The sequence below is a fragment of the Pygoscelis adeliae genome, unplaced genomic scaffold (genome assembly GCF_000699105.1).
Source record: "Pygoscelis adeliae isolate BGI_AS28 unplaced genomic scaffold, ASM69910v1 Scaffold63, whole genome shotgun sequence".
Lineage (NCBI taxonomy): Eukaryota > Metazoa > Chordata > Aves > Sphenisciformes > Spheniscidae > Pygoscelis > Pygoscelis adeliae.
Genome location: NW_008824414.1, coordinates 573183 through 584051, shown reverse-complemented (window position 1 = coordinate 584051; position 10869 = coordinate 573183). Strand labels below are relative to the sequence as shown.

Below are 10869 nucleotides of genomic sequence, written 5' to 3'. Positions count from 1 at the left end.
TTCCCTGATCCTCATGGGCAGGTTTGGTGGTCCCTCTCTCTTCCTGGCCATGGTGCGCATCCCTCCTGTGGTTCTTGTCACACCCAGAAAGGTAGCGGACAGGGAGCTGCTAAAGTTTTCCCGGCCCAAAATCCTGCATCTTCATAAACTCCTCCAGGGCCGTGAGGGATTTGCGCTGTGTGCTACAGTGAGGACATGTACAGCCACAGCGCAAGTCAAGGGTGCCGAGGATCCAGCTTTGGCTGATACAAACGATCATGAGTTCCTGTCCCTCCTTCCCAGCTTTCTCTTTTCCGGGCTTTTGTGCAGAAATAAGGTCACATGCCTTTGAGCAATTTAGTGCTCTGCACTGCACTTGTAATTTTAAGTCCTCTGCACCCACATGTACACCTTTCCTTGGAAGAAGGGTGTGTGCAGCATGCATGGATGTTTGGCACCAGCTTCTCCCAGCTGCTGTCATGTGAAGAGGAGCAGAGACAACAGCTGGAGGGGATTTCAGCTTCCTCAGCTTTTGGGTGGTGAGAGAGCAGCTGCAAAGCTGGGCTAGGCTCAGCCACCGCACTGAGGCAGCTCCCAAAAAGCTCAGAGGTGCTGCTGATGCACTGAAAATATGGAGGAAGCTCTTGGGCACGCACCACTGCGATGCTGAAGCCCAGGTACCATTGAGCGAGTGCTGCCTTCCACCTGCCAGGAGACTACAGTCACGTGGGTTGTCGCAGGAAACATTTCGGAGGTCGGGAGTCTTGAACTGGCATGCCCACTGCCTGCAGCAGCAATGCTGGAGGGGGCAATTGGTGAGCCATCACTCTCTCCCACCACAGCTTGCTCTCTGCCTACCTCTGTCATCTCCATTGCCTGGGGACTGGTTGCACACCCAGCTCTGTGTGAGTGCTGCCTTGTTCGAGCATTTGGACCCGTGGACGAGAGCATCATTACCCAATCATTACCCACCATCATTACCAATCTCCTGGCAAGTAAACCCCACGAAGGTCTGTTGACACCGAGCAGAAGGTGGAGGGGCTCCCTTGGACATCTGTTGGAGCTCTTGGAGAGAAAAAAAAAAACAAACAAACAATCTCCTCCTGCCTCCTCTCTTGTCTCTGGCCAGCCCTCCAGCTGATGGAGTGAGTGGCCAGTGCCCAGATGGGATGTGGCAGAGTGACAGCTTTGGTCCGTTTCAGCACATGCTGCCAGGGCTCTGCAGCCTCCTGAGGGCAGAAACTCCCCAGAGCCACGAAAGGGCCTCTGCCAGCCCGGCTGCAACCCAGACGTGTCCGAGCCCCAAGGCGTGGGGAGGGCCTCTGTGGAGGGAGGTCTGTGTCACCTTCAGGGTGACATGCTCCACTAAGGACCATTCTCTGCCCTGGAGGCACCTCTGTTACAGCTGATGAGATGCCACTGTGCAACCCAGCTGTGCTTTGCTGCTAGAAAGCATCATCCCTTCCTTCCTGGTCCTCTTCCCCACCAGGTCCTCTGTTACGGGACTGAAGTGTGGAGGAGAGGGATGGCTTTTAGGGCCTTGGAGGTTCTGCTCAGAGGCTGCTCCCTCCTGCAGCCCAGCTGCCACTGAAAGCCCATGGTGTTCAACCCATGCCTGCAGTGTCACACCTTGACCCAGAAAGCTTCTTATTTTGGCTCATGCTTAGCAGGGATCTGGCCAGGGCTGCCTCCGATGAGGCTTTGCAGAGAAAGCAGGGTGTAAGGAAGCGTGGGGAGCTGCAGCCTGTGCAGGCAGGGGAAGGCAGGGGTGCATGGGAGGAGCCAGGCACAGCTCCTGAAGTGTCTCCCCACCTGTGTTAACCCCCATCAATAGGTCCTTTCTTGTGAGGCTGGCCGGAGGTGGAGGTGACTCACTGGTGGGTGCAAGGCACAAGGCGGATGCTCCCACCCACCACATCACAAACTGAAGGGACCAGCCCTTCAGGGCAGAAGCAGCATCAAGAGAAAATCCCTGTTGTGAGAGCTCTTTGTGTTTCCCTAGGGTGAGGCTGGACCCCCAGGACCCAAGGGCTACCGGGGAGACGATGGCCCCCGCGGCAATGAGGTCAGTGCTGCTTCATCACTGCATGTTTTAGAGGGAGGGAATGAAGGGAAGACCAGGAGATGCTGCCCGTTAGGGCTGTCCCCAAATCCCTCGGATCTTGGAAACCTGTTGTAGGTACAAACTCAGGTGCTAGCTTCCTGGCAGACACATCAAGGCATTTTTCATGGCTCCTTAAGGTCATAGCTGCCTTTTTCCCCACCTCCCAGAGGCCATTTCATGGAGAGGGTATAGCCACACCACAAGCCATGTGACTTCCCATCACAGAAGCTGGGGGAGCTGTTCTCTGAGGGCAGCCACCTGAATCTGCCAGCAGATTTGATCCCCAGGGCAGGGAGCAAGCTGAATCCCAAGCCCAGCTGTGGGCTTTGTATTGCTCTTGTATAAGCAAAACACCTCCTGTAATGGGCTCGTGATGGCAGCTGGCTGCCTCAGAAGGCATCATCTTCCCAGCTCAAAGGATGGTGTGCAATGCTTGACTGCTTCTTCTGCTCCTTCCAGGGCCCAAAGGGATTGCCTGGAGCACCTGGGCTGCCTGGAGACCCTGGCCTGATGGGAGAAAGGGTGAGTGGTATTTGTTTGGGAGGATTGCATGCCATGTGGAAAGGATGCACAACAGGCTGGTTCCACACAACATGATCCAACTCAGGGAGAAAAGAAATTACATTCATACACAGCCGAGATGCTGGGAAAATTTGCAAGCAGCTGCTTTTGAATATGCATCACATCTGCAGGCTCAAAGAGCCGTATTTTGGGATGTACTTTCCAGCAACAGAGACCTGATACTTCCCAGTCTGTTCCCAGCCTGTGGCCATATCCCCAGTCTCTGAGAGGGACAGTGTCACTCTCCTCTCAGTGGCTGTGCAGGTCACACACAAGCAAGACGGCCTTTTTACCTGCCCGCACCAGTGTCCAACCCACCAGTTGTGTATTTTTTGCACAGACATTTTGCTGTGGAGATAAACTGTCCAAGGAGGGCAGGATCCTGCTGCCGTGCTATCTAAGAGGTCTGCTTTTCATTCTCTCACATATTTCTCCCTTCCTTTTCAGGGGGAGGATGGTCCTCCTGGGAACGGCACGATTGGATTCACAGGTGCCCCGGTAAGTTTTTTGTGCTGCTTTGAAACTGTAAGACCATTATTTCTGCTTGTCCAACCTAACGTACTTCCTTTCCTTCATCCCCAGGGGCAGCCAGGAGACAGAGGTGACCCTGGCATTAACGTAAGTGTGCTGCTTCCTCATACACCCAACAGAAATGGCTCTGGCTAGTGGTTTGGCTCCTAGTGCCTCTCCATCAGCTGCATGGTGAAATGGGCTCCCTGAAGCAGCCGGCTCCTCCAAAGCCCTCTTTTCCTTCTGCCCACCTGTCCCTGCTGTGGATGCTTCTGCCTTGGTGCACGGGTAATAACACCCAAGGGCAGCAGCCTGGGCTGAGTGCTCTCCGATGCAGGCCTGGAGCCAGAGTTTGGGGTTGGGAGTGCCACCCAGGGGGAGCCAGATGGTGCTATAACAGTAAAAGCCACCTAAGAAGCTCTCTCCCTCAACAGCACTGCAGTTTGGTGCTAGGGAGCCTATAGGCTGCTCTTCACCCCCCCTCCCAAGCCAGCTCTCACAAGGTCACTGCATGCCAGCACCAACTTCACCACGCTAACAACAGTTGTCCATGCAGGAGTCTCTTCTGTGCTGTTTTTCAGGGAACAAAAGGCTATGTTGGTCCTAAAGGTGATGAAGGAGAAGCTGGAGACCCTGGCAATGATGTGAGTAATCTGTATAAAGCTGAATCATCTTTCTCTGTGAACATAGTATAGGAGCTTTGGGCTGGGTCTCTAACAGAGCCCATCAGGCTTTGCAAGTCTGCAAGTACCCTTTGCCACTAAGCAGTGTCTGATGGCAAGGGGAGCTCTCTCCAGATGTTCATTTTGTGTCCTATAGCTTATGGCTGGCAAACCTCCAGATCTGTTAGGTTGAGGTGGGTATCATCTCTGCAAAGTTTTGTATGCTTCCAGATAGCACCAATGGTTGCATCTGTGCTGCACCACTGTCCTGTGGAGGGAGATTTTCCCAGTGTCCATCCTGACCCTCCCAAGTCCTAACTCGTTTGGTTGGGTACAGCAATCTTCAGCTAACATTTTTGTGGTTAGGCAGGGCTCAGCAGGCATCTGGAGGGGAAGGTGCTGCACCCTGACACACACAGATTTGTGGATTTTGCTTTTGTTTTCATTTCAGAACCCAACCCCTGGCCCCAGGGGCATCAAAGGAGCAAAGGGCCACAGGGGACCTGAAGGCCGCCCGGTAAGTAAGGACCCTGGCAGGGTTTGCACTGATGAGCGCAGCGTGCCAGGCTGACAGAGTTCCCAAGAGCAGGGCTCACTGCAGACTTGCTGTGCTTGGCCCTGCTCACAGCAGGAGCAAGGCAGTTTAAAAACCTGCTGCTGCAGCCTGGTACACGGGTCTCTGAAATCATGTTCACCCCAAATCAGGGCAGAAAATACAGGCACTTGTACTTTTTCATGAGCAAAGCATTCTCGTATGATCAGGTTCAGTAAGGGCAAGCAGCCTTTTGGAGTTGCCATCCTGAACCTGAAAGCGTTTCAGTTTGTGTTGAGTCACCACTTGCTTGCGTTGCCTCACATTGGCCTGGAGGCTACAGGAGAGGCATCTTCCAAGTAAAAGGCATCCATCCATCCATCCATTCACCCATCCATCCCCTGGGTGCTGTGGGGGCAATGCCAAGCCACGTCACACACAGTGTGTGTGCTCACCACCTGCAGCAAGAGTTTGCCTTCCCACCTCGGTGGGCATGGCACGTGTGGAAGTGGTTCTCCTTCCCTCCATCCCCATGCAGCCCCAGGGCATCGTGCAAGCAAGCAGATGTACCTGCTCAAGGCCCAGGGCAGGGGCCAGCAACTGGGAAGCCAAGAGACTTTTCCAGACTCTGCATTGCTTAGCAAGGTATTGGCAGAGTACACTGCAGATAGGATTGGCTGCTCTTGTAACTGCTCTCTCCACACTTCTGTTTGACAGGGACCACCAGGACCTGTGGGGCCCCCAGGACCAGATGTAAGTGGGACAGGATCAGGGCGCTGGTTGCTTGCTTGGTCTGTGCTTCGCCTGCCCTGCATGATGGCTCCTGAGAGGGGGTCACTGCTGGGGGAGCCTCGTGCTCCCAGGCTGGGTGGTGGCTGCCCCCCATTACTGTCCAAGCGAGTCTCACTGGCCAGATTTCCTTCACGTCAGTCCATCACCAGCCAGTACCCTCTGTAGTGCACCCCACTTGCACATCACTCATTTCCAGATCAGGACCTGCTTTGAAGGGTACAAAGCAGCAGCAGGGGTGGTGGGCAGCACCTGGGAGCCAGGAAGCTGCCTTTACTGTTATTCAAACGTCTTTTTACCTCTGTTTTCAGGAATGTGAAATCTTGGACATCATCATGAAGATGTGCTGTGAGTATCCCTGTACCGCTCCTCCCACGCTGCTCAGCTCCTTGCTGAGTGGGAGGTAGCTGCTTTTTCTAAGGCCCCCAGCAAGCAGGGCCATCCCCAGGCAACATGCAGAGGGATGCCGTGGGCATTGCTGCCCTTCCATGAGTCACAATTAAGTCAACGAGCTGGGGGAGAAGTGGGAGCTCCTCCCTGCAGCTGGGACGGCAACCCAAAAGAGGCAAATCTTTTGCACGTCGCTGTCCTTTCTCTTGACCCAGGGACTTCCAGCTCCATCTCTAGAGTAGGTTGTGCAACTGTGTTTCACTTTCTGCATGCTGCAGACTGGTTTGCTGTGTCTGTGGCTCTGTACGTACACAATTATCCTTCACAGAAAATACGATCAAAGTTGTGTAAAATATTTGATTGGACCATTTTACAATGGCTTTTTCTTAAATAGCAGGGTCTGACTTTCCCTCTTGGGAAAGGGAGGTCTGTTCTGGGGTGTCCTGCCATGGGGAGCAGAGTACACATGTGCTGCAAAGGGTTTCTGGCCCGTGGCCAGTAATGAAGTGCTGGAAGGACACAGGGTACTTAGGGAACTGAGTTTGAGCTCCATATTCTGGTGATTTACTTAATCCCTCCAGGATTAGCTTTTATTTTTATTTAAATAAGAATGCATCAGCAGGTGCAGAAACAGAGCTCTGCTGCATGCAGTGCTCCAGGTCGGGGCATCACAATCTCAAACAGGAGAGAGATCTGGGTATTTCAAACGAGAGGGAAACCTCCATGAGCTTGCATTGTCCAGACTAGGTGTCTTTGGGTTTGCAGAAACACAAACCTGCAGTCTGCATTAGTGTGTGAAAAACCCTTGTGTCAAGCGTTTTAACATTCTCTCTTTCTCTCCCTCCTCCTCTAGCTTGCTGCGGTGAGTGTTACTTGGCAAAGTTGCTCTGCAAACATTTGCTAGCCCTTCTCCTTGCTTGCACCCCTCCGTTTCCCTGCTTCTTGCTTTCTGCTATGGAGACATGGTGAGAGCCCGGGAGGGAGGACTGAGCATGAGCAAGGCAGGGGAGCACAGTGAGCTCTCCCCGAGGGTGCTATGCAGCTTCAGAGGCTGTTGTGGCTGGGTCCTACAACTGGAAAACTGTTGTCAAGGTGCCCTGTGCCAGCAAACTGCAGATGGATTTTCTCCACTCTTTTTGCAGTTGAAAGGGACGTCAGTTCAGGGCACGCTGGGGATCCAGCTCTGTCCTCCTCCTTCCAAATCCTGTGCTGGTCTGCAGAGAAATGAGCTGGGGTTTTTTTTCTCTGATGCTGTCCTGATGGGTTGGGTTTGTAGTCCAAAAGCTTGAAGGAAGAGCCAAAGGAACATGATGTCCTTCAGCCATGGGAAAGAGGGGAGCAAGCTGAGTCAGCCTCCTCCAGCCCACCAGTGTCACCTCTGTCCTCCTGGGCTGGGTGAATGGAAGAAGTGAGAAGGCTTATGAAGAAATGGGTTTTGGAATAATTACTGGGTGTTTTAAGGGTACACACAGCTTGGAAATGCTACGTGTCTTATAAGGAGTGCTGAGCAAAAGGCAAATGGAAAAATTAGTAAACTGACTTTCAAGTCTCCTATGCAGCTATTTTGTCGCTTTATTTTACACTGTGCTTTGTGGGTAGATAGGGCACAGGCACCCACCTGGTCAGGACTAATAGCAGATATCAGCTGCTTGCTTTGGTATGCCTCCCTGCAAAACATGCTGCTCGAGCGAGCTGCTCAGATAGAAAACACAAGCCCCTCCGCTCCTGTGCTTTGCTGCAGAGTGCACCTGCGGTCCTGTCGACCTCCTCTTCGTGTTGGACAGCTCGGAGAGCATCGGCCTGCAGAACTTCCAGATTGCCAAGGACTTCATCATCAAAGTCATCGACCGCCTGAGCAAGGACGAGCGTGTGAAGGTGAGATTTCCACCGAGTGCTGGGATACACTTGTGTGCACTCACTTACCTTTCACTGCAAGCAGAAAAAACAGGGAGATGCCTCCACTCCAAAGAGCCTCCACAAGGCTTAGCTTCAGGTGTGTAACTGGGGTGGGTCTTGATTCCTCCTAGATTCATAAAGTGATGGAGATGAGACAGCAGTTTGTTGTCCCAAGATACAGACATTTCATTCTTTCTGGGCAAAGGGACTCTGCCTGCTGTGGCTGTGAACTCTCCCTCCATGTCCCAGAGCAGACGGCTCATAAAGCACTTGCCTGATCAGTCAGTCTCTCAGTGTCTTCCTTGTCCTGATGAGCATTTCAGGTGGCTGGAGTAGATAACACATGAGGTGTGTTGCAACTTCCCCTAGCTCCCTGATGGCCAGCCCCCGAGGCACCCTTGTCTGCCCCCAAGCTTGGATTTAGGTTACCAGTTAAGCATACTACTAAAAAGGACCTTTGCAGCCCAAAACAGCAATATTGACCCGATAATGAGTCTCAGTCTGAAGAGGGACACAAATGCTTACTCTCCTAACTCTTCCCTGGTAACCCGCTGTGCGTGGGAAATTTTGTTTACCTCTGTGATTTGGAAGGGATGTTTGGGATCCAGTCTTTCCTTAAGGTAAAACCAGACACATCTGTAGTACACAGGCAGTAAAGACACAACGACCTGCCGTTGGACACTTGTGTGGGCATGCATGGGTCTCTTTGGCTGGGAAAGAGCTGGTAACAAGCAGAAAGGCTAGAGCTGGGCAGCAAAACCACTGCGTTGGAAGGAAAACAGAAGTTTTGAAAAAAGATCTATTCCTAGCCGCCCACCATGACCAATGGCTTGTATTGAGACCACTGAGCCAGGAAACCTGGGTTTGGGTCTTGTTTCACTGCCTGGCTCATCAAATTGGTCCCCATGTGCATCCACTCCTGTTGGGGCTTCTTCTGCCTGGAATAAGGCAGAGGAGAGGCAGCAGAGCCTGCCATGAAGGCGTTCAGTACGATACACCAGCAGGACTTCTGAGCTCTCCAGGGCCCCCTGAGGTATCTGACCCTAACTGGCTTCTGTTTTTTCCAACAGTTTGAAGCTGGGGAGTCCCGTGTGGGCGTTGTGCAGTACAGCCATGACAACACGCAGGAGCTGGTGGCCATGGGGGATGCCAACATAGACAACATCGGGGCGCTCAAACAGTGAGTCTGTGGGGTCTCAGTGCATCATGCAGAGACCTGACCCAGGGACACCTACTCACCTCCCATCCTCCATCTCCAGGCCAGCAGCTCCTGCAACTGTAAGGGTACTAAATGTTCTTTAGTGGAAAGTAGCAATTGCTGGCATTGTAAGTGGTGCTAAGGCCAAGGAGCTTGCCAGTTTTCCACCCAAAGCCCCGTGCAGGGATGTTGCTCTGCCTCACAAGCATGTCACATATGTGTTCCCGGGGGGTCCTTCAGTATCCATGGGGAAGAGCTTGCAGGCTCACTGGTGCCTGTGTTTGCAGGGCAGTCAAGAACCTGAAATGGATAGCTGGGGGCACCTACACTGGAGAAGCCCTGCAGTTCACCAAGGACAACCTGCTGCGGAGATTCACCTCTGACAAGCGTGTCGCCATCGTCATCACAGATGGACGCTCTGACACGCTGCGGGACCCTACCCCGCTCAACTCTCTGTGCGATGTCACCCCGGTAAGGGCACAGGGGAAGCACACTGCCTGCAGGGAATCACCACACAGCAGCTGTGCATCAGAGTAGTGCAGGCTCTCTGGGAGTCTCCGTGTCTTTGCTACCCAAGGCTAGGGCAGGTGGGACACGTGTCACTAGAAGCACTCTCACAAAGTGGCAGGCGTTCAAGTTTATGAATGCATTAGATGATGAACGCATCCGGTGATGGACTCTAACTTCCCTGCAGGTGGTTTCCCTTGGGATAGGCGACATTTTCCGGAACCCTCCAAATCCAGATCACCTGAATGATATCGCTTGTTTAAGCCGACCTACCAGGCCAGGACTGTCCATTCAAAGGGACAACTACGCTGAGCTCCTGGATGACACCTTCTTGCAGAACATCACCTCGTATGTCTGCCAAGGTGGGTGAAAGGTTGTGGCTGGAGGCAATAAGGAAGGTAGTGAGGATTGCCTCAGCCAAAGGGCGAGGGATGCAGGCTGCCCTCCCATGCCTTCCTCCAGTCATGCTCTTAAGCAGGCGCTGAGGGAAGAGAACAGCGTTCAAGGTTTAGTTAAATAAGGGACAAGGACATCTCATGTCTCAGAACACTTTGCAGCCAGGTCCAGGTCCTCTCCTGCTGCAGAACATCTCTGTCCACAGCATTTTTCAAGCACGCACCTCTGTGCTTTCTGGTGCATGTTTATAGCCTTTGCACAAGTGCCTCGCACAATGTGGCTGTGGCCAAGGTGAGCATTTGTCCCTTCTGTGGCTTGTGGGAAGCTATAGAAGAAGTGGTTTTCCTGGGTGAGCTGGTGACGTTACTCTTTCTAATTTTCTTAACAGAGAAGAAATGTCCAGACTACACCTGCCCAAGTGAGTATTGACTCCTCATGCCACATGAAGGGGTTGCAGGTGCTGTGGTGGGGCAAGTGGGAGTTTGTGTTTTGTGGGAATGCATAGCTTGGAGACCTCTCACAACAGGGAGGCTCCTGGGCTGGAGAAGGGAGCATGCCTTGTCAGACACTCACAGGGTCTCACACACACACGCCAGCCCAAAGCACCTGGGGGAAAAGCCTAGACAGTTGCTTTTCAGGCACCTCAACCCTAGAGAGGAGGCTGTGCCAGATTTTAGCCCTCACAGGCTTTAGCTGAGGCAGGTAATGAGATCAATTGCTATGTGGTGGTGGGAGCACAAGGGAAAATCAGCACTGTGGCAGGGATATTTGAGAAAGGTGCTTGAAAAGTGAGTACAGGGGGAGGAATTTAGTGGGGTACACCTCCAAGTCAGAAGTGTATACAATTCTCAGACTCATCATGGAAAGAAGCCAGCCTCAGAAGGTGAAATGGTTCCCCAGACGTGCAAGGACAGCACTGTATTTAAGCAACAGGAGTCACTAGATTATCTAAGCCAGGTAAGTATCTGGGAATGCAGCCTGTCATAAACCAAATAGAAGAAGGAATGACAGGGTAAAAGGACAAGAGTAGGACAGCACTGGGGTAGGGGAAACCAAGCTAGCAAATACCCAGATAGTGGGGATTTCCCAAGTCTGACAAAGCAGGAAGCCTGCAAGACAGCTAGTGACTTCACCAGCTTTCCACGGAAGAGGCAGGAGGAGAAATGCAGCGTAACAAGCCCTGGGCCTTTCCCGTTGCAGTCACCTTCACTGGGCTGGCAGACATCACGCTGCTGGTGGACAGCTCCACCAGTGTGGGGAGCAAGAACTTCGAGACCACTAAGAAGTTCGTGAAGCGGCTGGCAGAGCGGGTCCTGGGGGCCGGGAAGCCTCCCGCAGACCCTTG

General features: G+C 52.9%; 1 protein-coding gene across 1 annotated transcript in view; it reads left to right on the top strand.

Moving 5' to 3' along the window:
* Positions 1–10869, top strand: part of COL6A1 (collagen, type VI, alpha 1) — a 26092-nt gene that overhangs the window by 13058 nt on the left and 2165 nt on the right. Inside the window, exons 21-35 of the mRNA XM_009320833.1 lie at positions 1982–2044; positions 2543–2605; positions 3092–3142; positions 3227–3262; positions 3736–3798; positions 4268–4333; positions 5066–5101; positions 5449–5485; positions 6381–6389; positions 7269–7402; positions 8494–8603; positions 8909–9092; positions 9316–9490; positions 9913–9942; positions 10725–10843. Of these exons, the coding sequence (XP_009319108.1) occupies positions 1982–2044; positions 2543–2605; positions 3092–3142; positions 3227–3262; positions 3736–3798; positions 4268–4333; positions 5066–5101; positions 5449–5485; positions 6381–6389; positions 7269–7402; positions 8494–8603; positions 8909–9092; positions 9316–9490; positions 9913–9942; positions 10725–10843 (1176 nt within the window). The remainder of the gene's footprint in view (positions 1–1981; positions 2045–2542; positions 2606–3091; positions 3143–3226; positions 3263–3735; positions 3799–4267; positions 4334–5065; positions 5102–5448; positions 5486–6380; positions 6390–7268; positions 7403–8493; positions 8604–8908; positions 9093–9315; positions 9491–9912; positions 9943–10724; positions 10844–10869) is intronic.